The 26,476-nt window shown below is 42.1% G+C and overlaps 1 protein-coding gene across 2 annotated transcripts in view; it reads right to left on the reverse strand.

Annotated features, from left to right (window-relative positions):
• Positions 1-26,476, reverse strand: part of LOC122984021 (SPRY domain-containing SOCS box protein 4-like) — a 45,025-nt gene that overhangs the window by 9,880 nt on the left and 8,669 nt on the right. The window contains exons 2-3 of one of the 2 annotated variants that reach the window (XM_044354276.1): positions 20,276-20,369; positions 5,224-6,112 (exon numbers count right to left, since the gene is read on the reverse strand). In XM_044354276.1, the coding sequence (XP_044210211.1) occupies positions 5,224-5,932 (709 nt within the window). In that variant the 5' untranslated portion in view covers positions 5,933-6,112; positions 20,276-20,369. Of the gene's footprint in view, positions 1-5,223; positions 6,113-13,532; positions 13,773-20,275; positions 20,370-26,476 lie in introns of those variants that run through there. The other variant, XM_044354278.1, reaches the window with a different exon arrangement.

A 26,476-nucleotide genomic window follows, 5' to 3' on the forward strand; every position in this document is an offset into this window, starting at 1 on the left:
AGAAGTATAATCTCTTCTCACTTCCTAGGGAGTAAGAGATGGAGAATAAAAGAGCTTATGCAAGAGGGAGAAGGAGAAAAAAAAAAAAAAAAACGTGATAAGACTACAAGAAAAGTGAAAGACCAGGAAAGTGAAGAAAAAGTCAATCTTCTTTGAGTTCCTTTAAGAGGATGCACAAAAGCTTCATGTGGGAACAGGGGAGCGCTGCTATCTCCATGCATAAATATTGATGCTTCCATTCTTCTCTACATTACACCCAGATATGCCTTATGCCTGATATCATACAGCGATCTCTCGTGCATTCTGTCAGAATGCTGAAGCTCTTTGAAGATTCATAGCTTCAACTGAAATGATATACGTTGTCTGCACTGAGTAAAAAGAATACAAATATGTTTATTAACATATCAGTAGTCTATCATCTTTGATGTCTACACAAAAAAAAACCAAAAAACAAGTGATTGATGTGAGCTCAGGCTCATAAGTCAGCACCGGTTCCATTAACAAACTCTGTTTTGCCATTTCCAAGATTCATTAGTTGAGCAAAAAAACAGGCTGATCAAAGAATTCATTGTACTTCTCATGAGTGCGCTGCCTTACCACCCAACATACTTCAATCTCAAAATGAGATAATCTCCCTTCCATCACATTACAGTTTATCAGGTCTAACTGCAGGGCATCTGCAGAATACAAAGTAGAGAAGTGAAATCTGATCACAACTTGACAGTTGAGACATTTATTACATGTTCATGTTGCAACTTGATTCTAAATCCTCATTTATTTTTAACGTCTGAAACATCCGAACGTGACTAATATCTGATACCAGCTGATGTGTGAGAGAACAATAACAGTGGCTGAGACGCTCTTTTTGTAGCATGTTGCCATGTCATCACATATTGTGCACTCAAGGGCCATTAGCAGAAGTTTTCAGAGAAATAAGGTTTTTACTTTAGAAGCACCCAGTTCTATCTCTGGTGTCTTGGGGACAGAAAGACTGGAAATCAAACTGCTGTGAGCATTTTGCTTATCAAGTTGTTTTGGAGGTTAAGCAAACAATTGCTAGAACTTCTGGTAAAAAGGTGACAAAAACTGTGGCAAAATTTCATGAACTAAAAGTGACAAATGACAGATTTTGTACTGTACAATGTTTTCATAGACCACAAATATAGGTCAATCTACATCATGTGCATACAGGCGGCTTAACTACACACACACACACACACACACACACACCCCTAACCCAACATTCCCCACAAAGCAAGGCCAGACGCTGAGCTCAGAGGCACACTGGGACATCCTCCAGAATTCCTCCTCTACTGGCTCCTGTCCGCCAGCACACATAACACACACACATGGCTCGCAGCCATGGACATGGTGTTCATGCCTCACTGTCAGGAACGCCCCCAGCCTGGCTTTGGGTCTTTGTGCAACATGCAGGCTAGAGACAGAGAAAGGGAGGGAGGGAGGACCGAGGGGCTATTATACACTCTGAGGGGCAGTCATGATTGAGATGACTAATTGTTGGGACAATGACATTTAACAGAAGGCAGGGCTGACACACACACGCACACTCTGATCTTGACGGTGTCCTCGGAACAATGGTGAAACAGATATTCCCATTACATCAGAATGGGATACAGATTTCTTGTTTTGCTGTCTCAGTGCGTGGAAGAATTTGAAGATGACTGCACGAAGACTGGGGAGAGTGCTAAAAGGACAGAGGGGAAGCAGGCTAGAAATAGTACACATGGCATGTTTAAGCTGCTTCCTATTGGTAAACAAAGCAGCAGTCCCTCTCATTGTGGGCTTTTTATAGACTAGTGCACACAGAAATGTGCACTGAATGCTCTCTGAAGAAACTGCGCTAAATGACAAATCTGCAAGGAAAGCCTTCTCCATCTTGCCTTAACCTTATACCCAATATATTCATGGAGAGCCAAGCCCAGGTGCAAGCATTTGAAAATGAGCCACCCCAGTACTGCTTAAGAGTGTTGAAACTGTAAATTCCCCCATATTTCACACACTAGTGCAGTGCCTGTTCAAAACGTGCCTGTGCAGAACAGGCTGATTGCTTGGCCTCCGGTATTGCTGCTTCAGTGCATAGGAAAATGAATACTGTTGATGCGAGGTGTGAATGACTGTATACCCTGACAACATGAAAGAAACTGACATGCTATTATACACAGGTGTTATAAATAATAACTACTCTAATAGTAGATAAATGTTCTTTTCTTATTTTAAGTAAAATAAGGGCTGCATTTAAAAATAAAACACATAACAGAGCGCTTTTGAAAAAAATGTGCATCTGAAAACAAAGGGGATCGATCATACTGAGCTTTTACATTGTTCATTTTCTGTGCCTTTAGGGCTGCTGAAATAACTGCAATATTGCAATATTGACAAGCTATAGACAAGCCAACCGCTTGTCATCCACTGCAAGCGCTTCATGAGGTTAGGCCCTTCTTGTTTTACACATCAATGCACGTGTATTCAATGTTTGGCGACTCCCCCGATCTGGTCCGTCTCTGGCAGCTCCCCCCGTTCCAGTCACTGCAGAGTATCCCACCTGCCGCGCGGCGTCTCGCACGCTGAATTCTCACTCGCGGGGCTCCACAGAGCCTCGCTCATGCCTCCCGCAGCTACCATCCAGGATAACAAGCTAACCTGCCGCCCAGCCCTCATAACAGATCTGGGTTTGGTATGAGCTGACCGAGGGGGGGGGGGGGGGGGGGGGGGGGGTCCTGATGCTTTGTAGGTGAAAAACACATCTTGTATGAATATTTTGTCTCGGTTATGTGGTCAAACTCTCCTGGATCACCGCACGGCCGAGCAGACTGCCATTTAACCTGCGAGGTAGAGTAGTCTTCCACCAGGGGACTCGACTGTAGGCCAACAGGGCCACAACACGATTTAAAGTGTTTTCCACGTTCGTCAGATACTGCTGCTCCATTTGGCCGACAGCTCATCAGGCTAAATCACCGCAGGGGAAATACCATCACTGCCACAGCCCTATGTACCTTCAGTTTGGATTTGAGTGGGTATGTCTCTGTCTCGTAGTGGCACTTCACTTCACTTCACTTCGCCATGGTCTCGGAATAGGGCTGGGCAATATAACCAGAATCTCATATCCTGATAACAATACCTATCCTATCCTATCCTATCCTATCCTATCCTATCCTATCCTATCCTGATATAGCACATTTTAAAATCAATGAATAAATGGTTGGTCTGTGCACCCGCCCCCCCCCCCCCCCAATATTTTATTGCACTTACAGTAACATAACGAGTGTAGTTACTGTCAGCTCGAGTACTTCACCTGGTTCACTGTCTCTCCTGTGTGTGCAGCACGCACACGGAGGACTCAGCCCCCGCCCACGGTGAACCATAGAGAGCAGAGGAGAGCAGCTTGACTATAAATGACAGCAAAATGCAGCAGATACTCTCACACTGAGGTGAAATTAAACAAGTGCACATAAATTTGGTTAAGAACATAAATAAAGACAGTCTCTCTCTTCTCTGCTCTTTCTCAGCGCGGGCGGGGCTGAGAGCCTTCTGTGTGTGTGCAGCGCAGCAGGAGAGACAGACAGCTGTGGAGAGTTGATGACAACTTATGTTATGTTACTGTAAGTGCAATAAAAGCTTTCCGAGTAAAAAGCCAAGAAGAATGATTTATTTATTGTGATTCACAAAAGATGGACAGACTCCAAATAACGAAAAATCTACACAAAGCCTGTGATTTGTGTCATAAAATAAACAATAGAGCATAATATGAAATGATGTTGATGTTTTTCTCTCGTCATATTGCACAGCCCTATCTCTGGAACATATGAGAAACACTGGTTTTGAAGTACCCGTGGGAAGAAGGGACATGTAAGGGTCTTTCCATTCTTGATTAAAAGCTGTTTTTACTGTTTAATTTTTCTCTTTTTAGAGCAGGCCATGTGAAATCACTTCTCTGACTCACTTATTTCTCCCCTGTTTGTGTGTGACTGTGTATATCTCACTCACTTACTCTAGTTGCAGTGCTTATCGGAATGTACAGATTTAATTGGCTGAGTAGCATCATGTGAGATGATTTACAATGCATGCAACTGGTCTGGGAGTTTCATGGGCTGCTAAACCAGTGCCGTAAAGAAGAAAAGCCGCGCTGGTTAAAAACAGAAATGCTCCGTCAAAATTGATTAATTCTTGATAATTTATCGGCGAAGTAGATCAGATGAACGGTTGTCAAGAAAAGCAAAGAACAGACACAGAGACAAGATAGACAGACACACAGAGGCTCTGTCCTTTACAGTTTCAGCCACTGTATGACCTTGACTTCTCAAAAGGGTACAGGCTTTACTGAGGTCTGTCCAAATGACTCAGCAGCCTGATCCAGACTGCTCTCTCACCGTCTATCCTCAAAACAAGTGCTCTTTGTTTTGCGACTAGACACAGACATCACTGACCATTGCCCAAACGTGACAACTGAACACACATGTCTTTCCTAGAATCACGTTTCCCATCTCTCCCCCCTTTTTCTCCCATCTGGTCTAACGGCGGTTACTGACACTTTGTTTAATATAAATTATTAATTATAAATAGAATTTAAACCTGTGTGTCCATATTTACTGGAAATCAAATTCAATTGGGTGTCAGCAGTCAGAGCAGTGTATGAGCATATATTACCCAGCTGACTGTGATAATGAGGGAGTATGTTCATTTAAACAGGGATTAGACTAAAAAGTGTTTTGACAGCAAACATATTTGTAGGGAATTAACTCTGCTGAACACAAGGATGTCTTGCTTCAGACACACTCTCAGTTGTACTATTTCTGTACTATTGAGGAAAAATACAACTATCTTTCACTTAAGAAGCTGTTGAACTAAATGCTGCCATCTGATTTTTTTCCCCCCATAAATTATGTATATATAACTAAGCACTATAGCAGCAAACTAACAGCGGGAGGCATGTGTGAAGACAGTTGAGAGAATGAAATATATGAAGACATTACATAAAGTTATGATTCACACATTGTCCTCATAATTCAGCAGGTCAAATATAGTGCTACTAATGTTTTGTGCCAGCCATTAAACAGCCATACAAGTTTAGAAGAATGAAAAAACTAAATAATTGCGCAATTTACACGACTCCTGTACAGTCGCTTGTTAAATATTATTCTGTCACTGAAAAGCTTTTCAAGTGTCTGTATGTGTGTGTGTGCTTGTCAGAGTTGTGCCACTTACGATCCAGTCCGTTGACGTAGCGAATAGAAACTTCACAGTGCCCCCACACAGCGCTGACGATGGGATACAGTCTCTTGCCCTTTAAGCCCCTGAAAGCTACTCCCAGATACTGTCCGTCTACCATGAAGCTCAGTGTGCCCTCGTCCATATCTAGTATGACTGTCAGAGAATCTGGAAGCACAAATGACTCGTCTGGCTCCAGAAAACAGGGGTATGTGGGTGCCGACGTGGAAACTGGCCGGTTTTTTCCATCATGGTATAATCTGTTCCGACCCAGGTCCCAGCCCCAGGACTCTGAGTCCGATCCCACCAGGGCCGTGTAGCCCACTGAGTGTAAAGGTGCTTCGGCTGTGGCCACGCCCACTACGGCGTGTGTGCCTCTCTGTCTGGCCGGCCAATGAATCCTCCAAACGTGGAGGCCCCTAGTGTAGCCCACCTTGCCACGGATACAGTCTGTGCTCTGTGCTACGGGGTGTCGGTGGAACGTCAGCTTGTCATCCTCCTTCACGAACACGTTGAGGGACCGGTCGTCAGGGTTCCAGGCGTGGCGCAGCTGGGTCTCAGACGTGGCTGGCGGCATGTCCAGCAGTAAGTCCAGCCTCGGGGGCCGACAGAAATCTGGACCCCGAAGTTCGCGGCGCACTGGCCGATAAGAGGGCTCCCCGCGTACATCCACTGACTTGATACTGCCTGAGATCTTCTGGCCCATGGCTGGGTGGGTCCAAGGGAGGAAGGGGCAGAGGGGAGGGAAATGGATGGACCAAGGGTGGCAATGAGGGGGTGATCGGTCCTGACGTTACCTCATGGGCGCAACAGCAACACTGTGGGTCCTGGGTGGAAAGATGCCGTTGGACACAGACACTCTCTTCTACCAGGGGGAATGACACTCCTGAAACACACAAAAAGAAAAGATTATGTGGCTGACATAAAGTCTGAAATTGTTTAATATCAGTCACTCTTGGTTTATCAGCAACTGCTTGAAATAAGCCATTTCGCGTGTTGACCTGTCATAGATAATGTATTGGCAGCCTCTGGTAAATATTAAAAAGGTACAAGGTACAGGCAGAAGGTTGCATGTTGAAACAACATGTACCTCTGGGGACAGTTCACAATGTGAATTTTACCATGGAAACCTTTTTAATATGATCAGCTCTGATGAATAATTTGATTAAACTCATTTTGTTTATAAAACGTCACCAACAAAAGATGTGTTTCTTATTCATACATGTATATCAAACAGTGATGCAGACTGGCAGAGACAGAAGCACAAATGTGGCATCAACAGCACTGGCTTCCAGCCAGAGCTGCAGAAAGGGGAGGACATGACAGAGGAGGAGAAATGATGGATACATTGCTCTTTATTTCTAGCATTTCACTAGAAAACCATTTCCCCTCTTTAGTAGCCGATCTCAAGTGTGGACTAGAGATAGAGATACAGTAAAAGTATTAGAAAACTAATCTAAAAGCCGGGTACCAGCATTTTAGACATCTGACCTGGATCTCGGATGTTAATGTTCAGTGTAAATGTGCAGCAAACAAGTTGAGATGACGCCTACAAACACCAGACACCTGTTATTACTAAAATGTGGTCTCCTCCACAGACCACCCTGTCAGCCCTGTGTTTCATTACAGAGACTAATACAAACTATCCCTTCTTTCAGAAACATATACAATTAGGTATACAGTCCACACCAATACAAATTAAACTCAATCAGTTAGTGTTAAGGGCCTTTTAAAGAAATAATGACATATAAACACAGACAGAGGGAGGAGGTTTTGATGAAACTTGCTGGTGACTTCCTCTGAAAACAGTCAGGCAATACGCACTCCCATCTTCTTAGCAAATACTGTCCCCACCAAGCAAACAAATGTGATGCAATTCATATTTTATGAGTCTTCATAAGAAAACGTAATGTATATGCTGAGCTTTCACGGCAAGCAAACTGAAAGCCCTCAGTGACTTCACCCTTACTTCAATAAATAACCACACACCCCGCAAAAACATGCGCACACAGTTTCTCTGTATTACCAAGTCAAAAGAGCTGCTCCAGATCTGCTGTAATGACATCCCTCCTTGTCCTCCCCTTTATCAGACTTTCCTACATGCAATGCCCCTACTGTGTTTCTCAATCCCCTATAGTTTCTTAGGAAAGGACTCCACATGATGCTTCCAGGGAAAGTACAGAACAGTGACGCTTGAGTGAAATATCCCACCCGGTCTCTCACACACACACACACACACACACACACACACACACACACACACACACACACACACACACACACAGAGCAGCCTTATGCAGAACTTTAACATTTACCTACATTTAAAAATCAGCCAAACAGATGCCTCTTTTTCTCTGGAGATATGTTAAATAGTTGTCACTGGAGCATTACATTATTGGAAAGTCATTTGCTTGATGCAGGCATAAATTATTTGGGTTTCAGATCATATAGAGCAGGAAAACATTTTCACATGTCATGGTTTTGCATTCCCAGTGTGTTTAAATGTCACAAAGTAAACACGTTGTGAATTGTAGAGGTGAACGGAGATGCAAGATCAAGAAAGAAAATGTGTGAACAACAGCTTTACCAACAACAACAAAAAAAAAATGGACTACTCTCAACATTCACTGGCACTATCTCATGACTACAACTCATGAAGAGTGACAAACTCTCCATTTCCGTATGAATTCATTTATAAACACCAGAGACGAGGCATGGAGCAATTTATCACACAGCATAATGTAGTCATGGACAAAGAGACTGTAATCACAGTGGCTACCAACCATTAAGTTGACATTTATTTGCACGCCTGTAACATTCACGCCACATACGAGCCCTTAACACTCACACACACACACACACTGATTTTGCTGGAAATTCTTCAAGCATTGGTCATCAGTAAGGGAACACTGGGCCAAACCATCAGGTGACAAGCCAGAAAGAGATGATTCATGAGGATCCGGAGAGAGAATGAAAATGTGATGAGAAAAAGAATAAGCAGTCGTGTTGCAGATAGCCTACCACAGTGTCCAATTAATCTACAATACATACAGTGACATTTAAAGAGATGTCTACAATTTAACTACAGCAACCACGTCTGGATCACACACATGCACACACACACACACACACACACACACACACACACACACACACACACACACACACACACACACACACACACACACACACACACACACACACACACACGTAAATTTGTATTCAGTCAATACGGTTTAATGTATTCGGAGCACTTTGAGTCTGAGTCCAAGTCTATTATTATTACATTACAATGTTCTATGAGTTTATAAGTATGTGTGACAGGCGTGTCATGTTGGTCAGGCTGTTTGTTTCTTACTTGTCTACCTGTGTACCCTGTAGAGTTAAAATATTACAGAAGTAATAGAAATTATTAGGCTTAAACAACATGAAACATTCTTCTTTTCTGCTTAACTGTCCTGCACAGTCTAAACACTAATATTAAATCAAAGTGATTATCTCGAATAGATTGTAAATGTTTTTTTATAACCAGCTGATTGATTACATCGACAGTTATGGCTTCAGCCGGTGGGAGAGACAGAGAGACAGAGATGTGGTCCTGTCAACCTCTCTAAAAAAAAAAAAAAAAAACCTTTTGAGAATACTTGATGCCATCCACATGGAGCTGCTGACATCAAAAAGACACTTCCGGCTGGTGAATGTCAAACCTGAAAATCAACTTCATCCTAGTGTTTGACCGGCTTGTGCTGCCTCTGCCCCGGTGTTCAGAGAGCTCTTCTGAACTCACACACACACACAGCTGATTGTAACTGATCGAGCCCTTTATCTAAAACCGTCTGCAGACAACAGAAATACAAAAAAAACATAATAGTCTCAAAAAAACAGGGTAATTTTTACCCTGGAATTGTGACATGCTGATTAATCATTACAAGATGAATCAACAAAGCAAAACCTCCCGAGCACTGTCATCTGCTGACCGGTCTCACATTACGTGCATATTTAATCCATACACAATGTGACGATATAGCCCGTTTGGCCAAGTTATAATGAAGTGTATTCATTTCTGATGTTAGTTAAGGGAGCTCAGCGAGGGGAAGCAATCTCTGCAATAAAAAGCTTTGGAAAGCCTGCGGTCATTTTATTATTTCCTGAGAAAACCCCGCACATTTAGCAAGTCTTGCTGCTGACATGCAAAGCAACATTTATGATGTTCTCACAGTGAAAACAAAATGATACCCACAAAAATATATAGACCTATTGATCATGCTAGCAGTCACAACAAAATGACAAGGAGTCATTACTTTCAAATGAGCACTGAGAGACAGCGAGACACATCTGAGGGGTCAGGAGACAAGGTCATCATGTGGTAAAAAGGGGGGACGCTCACCTTCGACAAAACATGGAGCCACAAAAAGACAATTCAGAGTAATTTTCCCCCCCAAATAAGGCTGCCAACAACTATTACTACCGTCTCCAAATCTACATCCAAGCGTTGGACATGTATATCTTGTGTACCATCTACAAGGGGAATCAGCCTTCCTCTCTCACTCTACTGCATAGTGAGCGAGTTGAGGATGAGGAGATGTGGAGGGAGCTGATTTAATATCAAAAAAGGATAGTGAAAGGACGGGCGAAAGCTGGCCGTGAAGAAGGTCAGGGTTGATGAGGAGGGTCCGCGAACGAGATGACGGGCAAGGAAAAGTAAAGGAGGAACATGAAGGAGAAGGAGAGATGAGAGAACTGATGACAGAGGAGAGAAACACATGAGATGACTGCAGATGAGTGATGCGTGATAGTGGGAACCCTGAACTGCGAGGAAGAAGGGCTGCAGTCCACACATGTTCAGATTAAGAGAGCTGAATTCAGTGAAGGGGATTATCCAGTGTCAAATACAGTGGCTACGAACCATGAACAATCTCTGCTTCATTTCCTTCACTTTTGACTTTCGTTTTAATGTCCTCCGCTTCTTTTAAAAAGCAGATCTTAATATCAGCCCAGTGGTTTTTCCTCTCTTGTGGGTGTAGAAGAGATTGGATGCGAGGAGGAGCTGGGACTGTTTAAGATGCAACTTGACTTGGAATCCGCAGCAGAAAACTTATCTCGAGCATGGGAGGCAGTGACATGAAGAAGGCCGCTGGTAGCGTGACAACCATTGTTAGCATATCAAACATGCACAGCCAGTCTTAACACAAGCAACCCCTACCCCGCCCTAACACACACACACACACACACACACACACACATGACTCGAGGGCACAAAAATGCAGACTGCTAATGCAGGAACTTTGAAGTATCACCCACTCAAACATACGCACACACTCTTATCTGCACACCGGTGCTGGAACATCAGCAGGGGGCAATGACGACACGGGTATGAGCATGTATGTATGTACTCTTACTCTGCCAATGACAAACTTATCATTTAGCTTAGTTACCATATTACAGGGCTGAATAAATGGCTACACAAAGTTTGCAGACGGCAAATCGTATGTATGCAAACTGGACTTTGCACTTCATCTCACTGTGTGTTTTCCAGATTCCAGATTCATTTTCCCTGGTCTGAAATTGCACTGAAATATTCAACTGTTCTCCAACATCCAGTGTTTAAGGGGAAAGGACAACCACATTAACCCAGAGTATAATCCAAAGTAAAAAACAAAAAATTAATAATGGTTGAATCCCAACATGGATTTATGCCATGCATTTTAAGGTTAGTGCTCCATCTAAGGATTCTGAACATACGCCTCTTTTTTTTTTCCTTCTACAAGCAAAAGAACATGAACTGACAACACCAGTGTAAAGCAAAGCTAAACAAAAACTACAGTGGCGGTAGCGACTTTTTATTAGACATATCTAACATTTGTATTTGGAGCATAAACTAACGAGACTGTTTTGGCCTACAAATACAGACTACCAACTGGTTTATCAGCCATGCTAGCTTCATGGCTATAGGAGTGGCCATGTCGGTCCGTCCACCACTTGGGTCCAGATAGAAATCTAACTATTTGATGGATTGCCATGACATTTGCTACAGATATTTAATATCCTGTGCGCCCTGGTAGCCAGCTGGTTAGGATGCATACCCCTCTCTCTACCCATGTTTCCAGTCTATCTGCACTTGACTGAGGGGGGGAAAAAAAAAAAGATACTCACATTCCTTGACTTTGATGATCCTCTGATTTTTTTCTCTAGTGCCACCAACAGGTCAAAGTTTTTAAAAGCTTTTTTTGTGAATTATCTCAGCATCTAATTGATCTAATTGATGGCTTGGCACCAAATTTTGTACAAACGTTCATGACAACCAAAGCCTGCCTGTGTTAACTGATATATTGGTGATATTGCCGATATTGGCCTATCACAGATATATCGGTATCGGCGTATATGTTGTCCGATATACACAGATTTTTTTTTTAAGTTATATAGGCAGCATTTTATGTATATTTGATCCTTTTTCTTAATTCAAGTTTAATATATGTAAATGGTTTTTTTGTTCTGTTTTTTTTATAGTTATTTTAATTATTAAATTCTCAGTTTACTGTTTCAGCGCACTGATGTCATTTTATACAATAAAGTTTATTGTTAAACTGTAAAATATCTTGCCTCCATTACATATCTTTGTCACAATTGTTTGATAACCACTCTTGAAAAATCATTGCAAAAAAACGTGCATATATTGACAACGCTCCCTAATGTCAGTATCGGCCCCAAAAAACGAGTATTGGTTGGGCCCCAATTCTGATAGTGTCAGCAAATTATAGACCAAAATCCCCCGATGTGACTGTTGCTATAAACCATGTTTTCAAACCAACCAATCAGAATATGACATGAAATGATGCAGGATACATTGGCCAGCTAGCCTAACATGACTGCTAAAAACATTTACTCCAATCCTCATTTCGCTAAATCAGCATTTCATGTGACCCTCTTCCTCTGGCTGCCGGCAGCTTCACAGTCTCCTCCTCCTGTAACTTTTCGATGCATCCGAGTGCTACGGCCGAAGCTTGCTTACTGTTTTTCCCACATTTTCAAAACATCAGAGCAACGTAGATAGATGACGCAAGTTGATGACATGTCTCTGCTTGCATCCGATTTTTTTTTTTTTTTCCCAATTAACGTCACACTACAGTTTACCAGGCTTTCATTGCACTCTGACGAGCCTCTCAATCGCTATTGTACAGTCCCTCTCAGATTGCGACCACGACAGTGTAAACATGCAATGAAACTGGAAGATTGTCGTCATCACGGTTTATAGATTCCCTCAGTGTGTCTCTAAACTCTGAGGTGGCATTATTCCAGGAACCACATGAAGAGATGGGAGGATAAGGGATTTTGTGAGGCTCCAGCTGCTTAGTTGAGGATGAGAAATGTCACAGGATTTAATTTTCTTGCACTGGAACTATTCCAGATACTAAGAAATTTTCACTATGAAGAATGACCACAACAAAGATGCCATTTTGTTTCCCTGACAGAAGTGTCAATAAGCTTTGGAAAGAAAATATGATTGAAGCTATTCAACTCATTACTGTCTCTCTGGTATCAATAAGGATCAAACATTTGAAATTAGCAGGCTTGATATAATGCAACAGCCCAAAACACATTCAAAATAGTTAGTGTAACGTCTTAAACTTACTGGAGTATTTCATCTAACCAGCCATACATAACTAACTCCCACTTTTTGCCAAGTATAACTACGAGTCAGGACTGAACTGGCCTAGCGTAGCAGCAGTGTAACGCAATACACAAAGTCTTTAATCATGTGTCGCTCTCCCACCTTTCAGTCACCCGGTGTGAAACGCTACACGGAAAGTGTGATTACAGCCGTGCTGGAGAGGTCAGGGTGGCTGGTTGGAACAGCAACTTAACAGTTCTTCCTTTTTATATACAAAGCCAACTAGTTAAGATGCAACAAGCAGAGATTACAGCGGACTTTAGCTCAAATAATAAGCCGGCATGACAGGTTGAAATATAGAAACATCATTTTTAACTGGAAATAACAGCTCATCAGAATAACTACGTTTTTTAAACAAGTAAAGCAATGAATGCCACATTTATTCTCATTTAAGACATGTTAGAGCTTTGATGTTTAATTTAATTCATTACAAGACCATTCTGGGACATGTGGAAACCCTGAAAAAGCTTAAAGACACAGACAGAAAGACTTTGGGAACTGTCAGCATGGAACAAGCCCAGCAACAGTTTTGCCAACGGAGAGACGGGAAACCCGAGAAAATATCACAGACGGAGAAAAGTACAAACAAGAGGTCAAGAGACAGAAGTGGCCAGTGAGGAGGGAAGAGACATCTTACCATGAAAGCATTTCTCCAAACAGTCAGACGGCTCTCACACAGCAATGTGAACACGCAGTCACAGCAGTCAAGTAAAAGAGTGGGGATACTTATTCCTCAGTCTGTAGTCCAAAATGAGGTCAGTACACAGTCAACAGCCAGACGAGTGTGGGACAGGGCAGAGACAGACAAAAAGAGTGTGTTGCGTGTTTGCGTATGCCGACAAGTCGGGTGAGTTCCTGCTTGTGACGCGGGGATGGGGAAAAACAGCCTGGCTCCAGTTCCCAGCTTAGACAGGAAAACAGCTGCTGGAGGGAGGAGGGAAGAGAGGGAACGATAGAGAGGGAGGGAGAAGGGGAGGGCTTAGTGTGGAGCACGCTCAAAGTCTTTCCCAAGCAGTACAAAACCACCCACTCTCACAGATGCACTGACTGTGCGCCTCTCGAAGACGGTGGAAGGAAATAGGACACACACACACACACACACACACACACGCACACGCACACGCACACACAGAGTTCTCCCACATTTGCAGCTCAACAGCTCGTTTCCACTTTGCTCTGCTGAACTGGACAGAGCGCTTTGGGCCAGTCAAGGACGAGTGTTGGAGAAAGCACCAGCGCTTTAGAAGTCTGTCTTGTGTTGCATTCAAATGTTAAAAAGGAACTTCAAGTGTAAAATCTAGCATGTGGTTTTGCTGACTGCCATGGCACTACATCAGTGAGCAGTCGTCCTTGATAGTTTTTTTAAGTTTCACTTCCTTTACACCACTGTGCTGGTATGTATAGGTGGGTAATATGGCAAGAATATCCTATCAGAGTTCAAAGTTATAAAAGTTCTTTTTCATGTTGGATGGTTTTTCAAGTTACTGAACAGTACTCAAGTTTCAAAAAATGTCTATCACATAATGAAATTTGTCTTAGGTTAGGGGCTCACTAACAACATAAAAACATACACCCATGAAAGACAAAATTACATTGAAACACAAACAGTTCTATAAATAAATAAGAGCAGGTGCGCAAAGCTGCATTAAGAAGTAGTGACAATCTTTTTAGCCTTGTTTTAAATGGACACTGCAGTGTGAAACCAAACTAACAGTACAATGACAACTCATTTCACAGCTGAAAAGCAAATAGTTGATAAGTTGATTGATTCAGATAACTAGCAGGGTGTGCACCATTAAAAAAAAAAAAAAACAGTACACCAGAGCTGACATCACGCTAGCTTGCAGTATGACAGAAGTTAGTGTTATCAGTTAGCAGGTGGGCTAATCGCTAAACAGTGGTGTTTACCTGTAGCCCAGCTGTCAGTTTAACATAATGTGCAGCAGGGGAGCTTCTTAGCAGGACATAAAAGCTGCTAGAGATTTCACCAGCAGATGTGGTAGGAGGCGCTCGCCATGTCGGTGCTGTTACCTGTTTGCCTCCTGCTAGCATACTGAACTGATACAATGTGCACTGTAGCACGATGCTAACGATCTCTCTGTAAAGGCAGATCGTGGAGACATTTTAATCGTTCGCAATCTAATATGGTCATATCACACACCCCTACTGGTATGTATGGCAAGGTGACGATTGCACAGTCAGCTCTAGATGATGTAAAGTTAAAGCTAATGATCTATCAGGAAAATATTTTATTATACAAAATATGAACTGCAATATCAATCAAGTCTAGTGCTGCAATGAGTAGTCAATCAACTTCTATCAAAAGATAATTAATCAGCAACTATTCTGATAATTGATGACTCATGAATTGATCTCATTTTTCAAACAAGTGCAGGTTAAGTAAGGTAAGTTTCTCCACTTTCTCTGTAAACTGAATATGTTTGGGTTTTGAACTGTTGACTGTCATATCGGGCTCTGAGAAATTCTTGTGGTGCATTTTCATTTTTTTTGACATTTTATACACTAAATGAATCAAGAAAGTCTTAAGTCTGAATGTCTGTTCACTCTCACTCCAAGATAGCGCTCCATCCAAACAGTGAGCTGCATTCAGCTGCGAGGTGAAGTGAATTTCTCATTTTTGATCTCTGGAGTGGTTTTGCAACCTGTGGACTTTCCCTCTACTGACTGTATAGACTTGTACTGTGACAACAAACAGACTCTGTATGACAGCTCAGACAGACAAATGTCTAAATTTACCAGGGACTCATGCTCCTCCTATTTTCCACTCGACCGAGATAAAGCAGACAGACCTTTGCCTCCGTTTGTTTGATGTAGTATGGATCTGCATCTCTCATCCCCCTTTGCATTTTAACGTTGTTTCTTTGTGCACTCGTTTAACCTGACTATCACTTCGAGAAGTATGAAACTCAGAGGCAGCATTTCAGACATTTGCCTTGGCAACTGTCTGGAGCTCATCTAAATGAGGACATTCACATCTATGTTTTTTTTAATCCTTCAGTTTGGTTTCATGTTCTAAGGACATGTTTGGGGGGGAAAACAGATGATGTATTTCTAGTTTACATCTTGTGTAATCCTCATTATACACCAGAAAACAAACCTGTCAGATGGATTAAACGTTGGGACTCAATATTACTATTTTTGGATGCTTTATGAGCGCTGAGACCAACAGTTCTGATATTCAAATAGTTTGAGGGTTTATGCAACACCATAACACTGCACAGCACTTTGTCACTGATAACTTTTCAGAGTTATAAAATCCTTCCTCATAGTATCAATCATTTTATCCTCAATGCCTGAGGGGAGCACTAGAATTACCCCACCCACGCTACAAAGTAATCTAATGGCAATGCGCACGGACGAGATCGCATCGTGTTTTGGCAAAAATAGAGAAAGGTTACACTCTTTTGCTGGACGGCCCTGTGTTTTTTCCCAACCAGAGCCCAGTATGAGGTCTTTAATAACACAGTAGGGTAGCCATGTTAACTTAAATAAAAACAGATTTATCCTCTGATTCTAGTTTTTAATTGTGTTTTGATGTCTAAGAGTTGGGCAAAGCAGAGGGATACAAATGGATTTTTGAAATTAAGATGCATTTGTATGATAAGCTAAGTTCTGACAAGGTATCCCACCCAGCCCCTACATCTCTTCGTTCTCTGACACCATCCCCCGCTCTCTACCTATGTATCCATGCTTCTCTCTCCTCTCATCTTTCTGCCCTGGGAGACAAGAAAGCCCTCCTTTTTACTCGACGCGCAACAGCATTCCTCTCTGCATGCTTGCTTAGAGTGTTTCATGCTGAATTCCACATATATTAATGCAATATGACTTGCTCAAATTAACTCAAGCAAGAAAAACCACACTGGAGCTTTCACTGTACAAAAAATGCACACTCACCACATTCATAACAGATTCAACAACACCCACCCACGCTGAAGGCTGCTGCTGCTGCTTGCCGCAGGACTACCTTGTTTTGACGTGGCCTGGTGTATGGATATGAGTGCAGCAAGAAGCTGAATGACCTCAGCTAGGGTTCAGAGAGAGTGGGCCAGAAGTACACTCAATAGACATACACATGTTTGTGTGCTTGTACACTGCAGGCATTGCGACAAGAAATTAAAAAAAAAAAACAGTATTGCCTCATTGATATCAATGAGTCCAATGGGTGATAAAGGTAAAGTCACTGAATGAACACATGGAAAACAAAGACAAGGAGGAGTGGAAGTTTAAGAACTATGGAATAAAACACTAATTATACAGGACTGGTAAACCTTGATGGAAATAAAATGGTATAAAACACATAAACTGCTTTATGATCAAAAACATTAAAACCATTCTCCTTTCATCCCCTGTAAAGTAGATGCGTGACTTTATAATGTGCAGATCAAAGCGTCTAGTCAGTCAGGGGAATGGGCTAGTCAATAACAGACCCATTTGTCCAAATAACTTCCTGCTGCTCAGACAAAGACACACCCACAAGCCGAAGATGAGTAGCAGTTTGCAGTCTCGATGTCTCCGTTTACCCAAGAGAAGAATCTGTTGGCAACCATGTGTTGGAGGAAGGAGCCAAAGCTATCCGTCTTGGAGAATCCAGGTCTTTCACATACACATACACACACACAAACACACCGGACTGCAATCCAAACACTAGAGACATAAAAGGTAAACCTGCCTCTGTGGTAATGTCTCCCAAGTGTTGGAGAAGAGACAGAAATCTTTTCATGGCGAAGTGTGATCAGTCAGTAAAAGTTTTTGACCTCGCAAGCCCAAAACGGCCAGTTAGCTTTAATACAACCAAAAATCATATAACATATTGTTAACACACAATATACAAGTAAGAGCTTGGTGAAGCATGGCAGTATTTTTAATTTGGTCAATGAATGATATTCACTCATACCACACTTTGGCGCTTCTTGTGTCTATGAGGATTTTCTCAGAGTACTCAGGTTTCCTCCCAGTCCAATGACAAGCAGGTGAGTTGAAAGGGAAGCTCTAAATTTTCATAGGTGTTTGTTTGTTCCCTGCATTTAACCCAGTGCACACTGTGATATGCTGCAGCCTCTCTGTTGACCCTAAACAGGACTAGGCAGGTAAAGAGTACGGACAGCGCTCTCTTTCATAACATAATTATGTTTTGAATATGAGAGTTGAAGTGTAGCTGCCGTGTAGCTAATGCTAGCCAGCAGCAGTCTGCAGATATCACACTGATGTCTTCTAAGTTAACATAAACAGCAGCAGATCATTTAGTGAGTTTTCTGCTTTGTCTACTTAGTTGAAGCATCTGGTTCTGACAGTCAGTGGCTATTGTGGGTAACCTGTATTTTAGGCATAATGATGACGGCCTTGCAAGTGGTGCAGGTCTTATTATTCTTGTTTTGTCTAAAAAAAAATAAATAAATATTTCAATCCTGCACACAATTTGTTTAAAATTGTGAATCAATTCAAAGCTTGAAAAAAAAAGTAGGAAAAAAGTAAGATTTTAGTTTTTGGCCATACCACCCAACCAAAGTGTCCAGCACTGAGTAACAGGCTTTGCTGGGTGCAAGACAGATCATCATATATAGTTTTATAAAAACAGCTTCCTTTCACTAGCATCAAACTTTTGGTCAAAGCCATTTCGGCATACAGAGCAAACCCTGTATTCTTCATCAGTCTGGTGAAGCCGTAAAGGTCGACTGTCTGAACATAGCTATGGAGTGAGACTGGAAACCTGGCAGGATGAGCTAGTCGTTGCTTCAGCGCTGACTCGCATCTTTGTAATGCTTTCTTAAGCTTGTATATACACACATACACCCTGACCACGCCAACATTCCCTTCACACATTGATGTGATTAGAAAATATTACAAAACTGAGCTGCATAAAGTAGAGAAACAGTAGATATCCAAATATACAGGACAAAGTCTGTTGCTACTCTAGTTATCATGATAGCTAAGGGATCCACTGTGTATACTCCAGTCTATTAGTATGAAAAATAAGGAGGACTGACAGAGTAGTGGGGTCACTGGGTTCACATTCACTCACTGTATCAGATACAGAAATTCAACTTGTATGGCTGCCATGATCACAGAGTAAGCACGCAGAGACAAGACTTGTTATTGCCTGGTGATGTTGGCTGCAGCTCCTGAAACTACTACAAACTTTTGTAATAGACAAGATCAACACCACAAAAAAATAAACTATTGTGTGGCATAACACACTAACTCAACTCACTTCACGAAAACATCTGATATCATTACGTAACCATTTACATCCTTGAATATAATACGACCCATAATTCCAGAAGAAAATATGGTATTTATTAAAAAGGAAGGTTCTGTTTATTGTCTAACTGTCTCTGCCTCACAACACACACAATGAAGTAAAGTCAAAGTTATTTGTTTGCCGTTTTGGTTACATGTTAGATTGAATATTGAATGGCTCCTCTGCTGTGTTTTCAGTTCAGGTTGATAAAAGCTCATCTGGCTCAAATATATAAGCCAGATGAGAATTCCTCTCTTAGCTTCTTTACTGCACTGCGTGGTTGACAGACTGCTATGGCAACCTCAGCCATTGTGTATTTGTTGTTGCGTGGTGCTTTGAGGATGTTTGCATTATTTACATTGTGGCCTGAATTCATTTGCACATCATACTAAACGCCTCTCTAACATCCTGATATCTGGACTTGAGAGAGGAGTCAGAACTAACTATGGTGTTTGTTTAGGTTAGGATGTTTCCTGTAACTTCTGATGCTTTACTTATTTAGTTTTGGGCTCAGACTTGTTTTGTAGATTTAACTCTCACAAAAGTATACAGACATGGGTCAGCTGTACTTGGGTCATGCTGTATTGTAATTATGAAGTGTACTGTAGTGATGAGGTGTAGTGATGTGGGCCTCCACAGGATGGAACCTGAGCCTAAACACTCTAAGCCTGTAGTACATATCAGCTGCTTTTGGGTTAGGGCCTGTTTTATTTATTTAGCAGCTGCCTTGTATCAGTTTCCCTGTCCCTACAGGTAAGCACAAACCAGTCTGATCAGGTTTCCAGCGCTGAGTTATAGGATGTGAGGTAGATCATTGAAATCAGTCATTAGTAGATCTGTCGTCACATTACCGACAATCAACCATTCCCCATCACCAGTAGGCTATATTATCATTTTCAAAACAAAGCCATGATACTTGCTGGGGTCACTGTGTGTTCACTCTTTGCTTAATGCACAGAATACCATCTTTCCATCACCACCAATATCATCTAACACACTGCATGGCTTTGGAATATAGATGGGAGAGCAGCTAAAAAGACGACGGAGGCGGTGCTGAAGTATGTAATGAAGTATGTAATGAAGGTGGATGAGCAGAGTTGGCTGTGGGATTGGAAGCTAACCTGTTAATCCATCCAACTGCAGGCGTCTTGAGAAAAGTACATCTCTGCCAAATCAAGCGGGCGCAGGTCACAACATCAAATCTCTGCTTGTTCCCTGTTGAGAGAAAACAGCAAAAGCAAAAAATTTAATTAGTGTGACGCTAAGACACAAGACACAGTGTTCGCCCACTGGTGGGGAGGTTCTACTACATTTTAAAAAGGTTCTTGTTTGGACAAAACAAACAACATGCGTGTCTGTCTTTTAGGTCATCACATTACAGCGTACTAATATTAGGTGCTGCTAATATTAAAAGCCTTGCAGTATAAACAATAGTTGGCAGAGCATCTTAATGAACACTCAACGGCACAATTAGAGGCAATGGACTGACATAATGTTTCGCATTAAACATACTAAGTGCCACTACAGTGCTAGTGGATGTTCTCCTGAGAAAACCTGTTTGTTTGGGTCCAGTTAAAATTCTGGCCGAGATGAAGCAGTTCAAAATAAGATGGCATTGACAAAGCGAGATAAGAAAGGAATGAATAAAAGAACAAGAGCAAAGAGAGGGGGGGGGGGACCTCTGCTCTTTTTAATATTCATGGGCTAGTGCAATCTTAATGATCATCAAATTTTAAGACGGCGACTCTTCAAACATTAAAAAGACAAGGGGTTGCTATGCCCTGTCTGACATTGGCAGTTAGTGATCAAGCCAAGGAAAAAATGATGCAACTGTTCTCTGGGGTGCGTCGGCGATGTAGGGGCTCTTGAGTCACTTACACAAACAACTTTTACTGCTAGATAAACCTGCGCTTCCTAGTTCCAAGTGTTATGAATGTAAGGATGTTAATGTTAATCAATTACTGTCCCCCAGTGCACCACAGAGAGCCACATGACAGACAGCGGAAAGCACTGCTGCAGCTTCAGTGCCAGCATCACTCCTCCCTGTGGTCAAGTAGCACTTAACTCCTCTAAAATTCCATCTGTTAAGTAAAGCACTCAAAGTGCTGGCTGCTCCTCCTTAAATGGAGCTTTAGTGCAATGGTAATTCTGTCAGCTGAGTCTTCCGATGTTGCCTGTCGAAACTTGGGCCACTTGAGAGATTAGCAGCAATCAATGCAATAACACGCACGTAAGAAATCTCATCATTCTTATCCTTATATACCCCATTTCTAAAACATTTAAATGAGAAACAATGTTTATTTTTTAAATTGACTAAGAAAAATCCAGTTAACATAAGATAACCTGGCTTCCTGTGAACATGTAGATGTAATGAATGACACTTCACTGATTAATACGAACTGCCAGTCTCCATTCCCTCCTGTCATTCCTTTTTACACACAAACACACACTTTGGCAAGGGGTGTTATCTTATAAATATGCATTCAAATTAGCAATGGAGGGAATATTTGGCAATGAAATGAGTGCTGGATTGGGTGGGTTTGGATAACACCAAAGTTGTAAAACGTATCTTCCATCTATGGGGCCTTATGAATTCTTACACTGATGAAATGAACCGGAGAACATCACAGCACCTCGTCTTAAGACATTCAAGGTCCCTTAAGGTATCAAGTTCATTAGGAAGCTAAACCCAGTAAAACGAAGTTACAGGGTATCAATTAATCTACTAATGAAAAGTTAATGAACAGTACATTCATGGAAAAAAACGCCACTGATGTATCGATCACATTTCAGACATTTGTCTATAATCCCTGCTGCAACCATGCCAATATTACCATGGCAACTAACTGTAGTTCAGACAAGGTGTTTTTGAGTTAAGTTGCAGGTATAATGACTTCATTATCCTACTGTGGGGGCAGCGGGGTGCATCACCTCCAAATGATCAGCCCTGGAGAAAAACAAGCGAACACACGCAGGCACACGTGCACACATCCAAACGATCCAGGCCCTGATAGTGTGTGGTCTGACGAGACAGCAGGGTGGCTTACACGGCTTACACAGTAGCCTTCTCTCCAACGCCCCTCACTCTTCACCACCTGTTCCCTCCCACTCTGCCCACACACAGCTCTAGTGAGCAAGCTGTTGCAGCGTGCTGGTGTGGAAACAGAAGTCAAGGTGATCTGAATGACGCAGACTTTTTCAAAAATCAACATAAAAATACATAACCAATGAGGAAGCGGTCCACAGCATACTGGTGTGTGGGTATTTTATGAAGTGACTTTTCTCTAGTCAAACACCACCTATTAATTCTAACCTCCATTTACCCAGAGCAGTTTTACTGAGAATAATACATCCTTTTTTTCAGAAACACAATGCCCTCATTCAAGGCCCTTAACCCACAACTGTTCCAGCAGGGCGGTTAAGAGTTTTGCTCAAGGGCACATCGGTGGTAATGAGGGACGTACAAGTTCAGCTCTTTCACTTCCCCACCCGTATTTATCCTGCCAATCCGGGGATCTTTCAGTCACAAGCCAACAACCATTAAAACCACCACTGACCCATTGTGCATTCAGTGTTGTAATTTCCATGATTGCTCAGGCGTTGAACCTAGTGCAAAGGTATTTGTTAGCTTCTGTTGTACTGCCAATATGCTCTGCTTTCTCCTCCTGGACATATTATTGTCAACTGATAATTACAAAAGGACAATCAGCGCACAGTGACTGAAGTGCAACTTCAATTTAGCTCTGAAACACTTGGGAGTGCAATTTAACATACTCCACAAGAGGAAAGGAGAGGCCAGATGAGCCTGGCGGAGGATGTCTTGCATCAGTTTGGGGGAGAGAGAGGGGGAGTGGGGGGGGGGGGGGGGGGGGGGGGATTATAGAGAACTGCAGCTTTTAATGATTTGACATTTTTAATGATGGTTAGAGGGAAGAGAGGGTGAACCATTTATCAGTAGAAGGCCCCTGGGAGACAACAGTCCTCAATCGTTTCTGCCTCATCTACCTTCTCTCCTTCCAATCCTGTGTTTCAATCCAAAAACATTCTCAAGCGACCAATCACTTCTATTGTCTGTCGTATATGGGCCTCAGCTGAAATAGTGGCCACCAGAGCGGCCATTAAATTGCACAATAAAAATGCGTGCAGAGTGCCAATGTGGTGTGATGATAAATAACCTTGTTAAGAGCCCTAGGGTACTCTACTACCCCCTCCTTGCAATCTTCAAGGGAACCAACTGCTGGAGAAACCATAAATAAATCACAAAATACCAAGCAGTACACACATCCACACTTCAGCCTAAAGACAGCTAAAATTATGAAGCCAAGACAGTGATGCCCAGCACCTTGGCTCAACCGACAATAAGTAAATACTGTAAATAAATAAGACTGCAATATTAAAAGGAAAAATGGATCTACGGTACACACATCTTTACTGAGGTGATAAAAGCCTCATTCTCACACACCAATTCTCTATCCTTCCTGGTAAGCAACAGAAGTACACCATGATGAAAAATAAAAACAACTAGACAAATCGGAGCACTTGTACAACTAGCTACAACTTTTTGTCACCGTGTCTCCAAGAACGCTCCAAAAGTACAACTGAATGTTCAGTCTGGAGTGTATTTGTCATCTCTGCAGAGCCAGAAATACGACAGAAACGGCCTCATTCGTTGACATATTTCCTCCACTAAAAAACAGCCAATTAGCAGCATATTGTAACAGTGGAACTGGCCATGCTCAAAAACGACTTGACACGCATGCATGTAGGCCAAAAGGATGGTTTGGATGACATGGAGCTTAACCGGGAGGCTTGTTAGCAGATCAAAAGTGCCATGTCACTTTAGCGGCTAAATTAGCTCAATGTGCCACAGTTGAGCTTGTGGCCTCATTTACCCGCGAGAAAATAAGTCATTAGCTACAGTCAAACATGGTGTGAATTAACTTGGATAATGGGTTGCTGTGCTCAAGCATTTGACTGATCCATTTAAACATGCAAAACAAAATTTGGAAAGGGGGGGTGATGGGGGGTAGGGAGGATAAAGACAGTAGTGTGAAAAGCATCTGTTCTGTTTTTGTGTAGCTTTGATCGAAATTCTTCCTTCCCCCAGATGCCCCAGAGACACTCAAAAGATGTTTGTCCTAACCTCGGGAGAACTCTGCCAAAGAACAACAGGCAACGCTTGATTAAGTGTACCTTCATACCACAAACTGCTCTAAACAAGTAGGTAATTAAAAGTGCAATGAATCTGCAAGCCAAAAGTTTGAAAAAAAATTCAGATATTGGCTATTTTTTTTTAGTATCTTAATGTGTATGTGAACAAAGATCCTGACATCTTGCAGGAGGACACAGCAGGCAACAAAGCTGTGGAATGTCAGCAGAGCAATAGGATCCCAGTAGATTACATCCATGAGCACATAGGACGACTCAATTATTCATGCCGGTGTGGTGTGGCTGTACAATAGCCAGGCTGATGGGATGATTGAAAGTAGACGTGGGGGTTACATGTTTGTGCATTAGCACATTTTGAGCGCGAGGGAACGTACAGTCAGAACAGATCACCAATCAGATCACAAAATGTCATACACAATCATATCACCGATTCACCTAACCTGCATGTCTTTGGACTGTGGAAGGAACTTTGCATCTGTACACAATCTGCATCTGTACACAATACTACATGAGGACCTGCCTGCGTGACATACTAGTCAACCCGGACATGATGGGTGTGTTTAATGTGGTTAAAATTTGACTGAGGTTGAACTGAACTTCCACAGCGCGTGTTTATAGGGGACTCTGGCTACAAAGAGCAAAGTGGTTTTTATCTTGAAATATTATTGAATTTATACAGCAGAAGGGATGTTTATACCTGCTCCACAATCATTTTTATTAAATAGATTTAAAAAGTCAATTCCCATTGTTATGAGTTACTATGCACACAGAGCTGTACCTGGAAAAACTCAAGCTATAAGACTGGTAATGGTAACAGTGATGGTTTACTATATTACAAGGCAAAACATGGAACTCATGCTTTATTAATACACTCCTCCTTCTCATGTGCCTGACATATGCTTTCACCATGTTCCTGTTATCCTCCATTTCTGTTCCACTACACTGACAGCGAGCAGCCATGTATGACTGCATTTTTGCACCATCATGCACACGTCACTGTGCATGAGGTCATTTCAGGTAAGACGATCCACAGTAGTTGTGTGTATGTGGACGCTGCCCTCACGGTAACCCAGTGTTTTGGGTACAGTGTTTTGCATGACAGATTGTTATGGTAATGTGGAGGAGGAGGAGGAGGAGAAGGCATAGAGTGGGAAGAGGAAAAGCGCAGCAGGTAGACACTGAGGTAGGATGTACGGGGGAGGATGTCTGCTTTAAACATTTAAGAGGAAACTTCCTGCATCCAGGTCAGATTTAACCTTTCCACTTTGAATATAAAGCTGAGCTGTAGGCTTTTCATGTTATCTCTGTACAGAACAGCAAGTACTGTTTGTACAGCCAGAGCACCGAGGCGAGGTTTAGAGTGGTCTTCATTTCATGGGTGCCACGCTGGCAGGACAGTGTCAACAGGAGAGCCACTTCTATCACAAAACACCAAAATCCACCTTAACCCTTAAGTTAATCTCCCTATGAATTTGTCATCATAACTGTAACAACATACAGTATGTACACAGGCTTACCTTGATACTGAGATGAGCAGGAGCAGGCATGCATTTCCTTGACTTTCTTCTTGTTATATTTGTAGTTTGTTGTTGCAATTCTAGTGAATTATGTGTATTGGCTGCATCATCATAATTAGAGATGGGTATCGTTAGGATTTTATCGGTATTAATGTTATCAATAGTCCTTATCTGTCCAGTTCTACATCAATACTAAATCAATATATCGGTTCTATCGGGGGGGGGGCTGGGGGGGCTGTCATCTCAGCCAGTAGCTAAGTTTACAAGAATTTGCCAAATTTTAATATATGTTGCAACCTAAGATAAACAGTTAGGCTACATACAGACATCTTAGTTTTAACTTGTTCCTAACAATTTGCTACTAGCTTAACAAGCACGCTGTGGTTGTGTAAAACATATGCCAGCGGTGGATGGGAGACTGCAGGGAAGAGCGGTTGAAAATATTGCTTTTCCATACGTTTATGCTTGTTGAACAGGTGTTTTGATAAAGTACTGATAAAATGTTATTTTTCACTTCAGCTGGTTCACTGCCTGTCTGCTCTGAGTGTGTGTGTTGTGTGTGTGTGTGTACGTGTTAGGAGCTAAAAACACAGACACAGAAAGAGGACAGAGAGGAGAGGCTGCAGTGCAACCATA

Source organism: Thunnus albacares, chromosome 6, assembly GCF_914725855.1.
Source record: "Thunnus albacares chromosome 6, fThuAlb1.1, whole genome shotgun sequence".
NCBI classification, from domain to species: Eukaryota; Metazoa; Chordata; class Actinopteri; order Scombriformes; family Scombridae; genus Thunnus; species Thunnus albacares.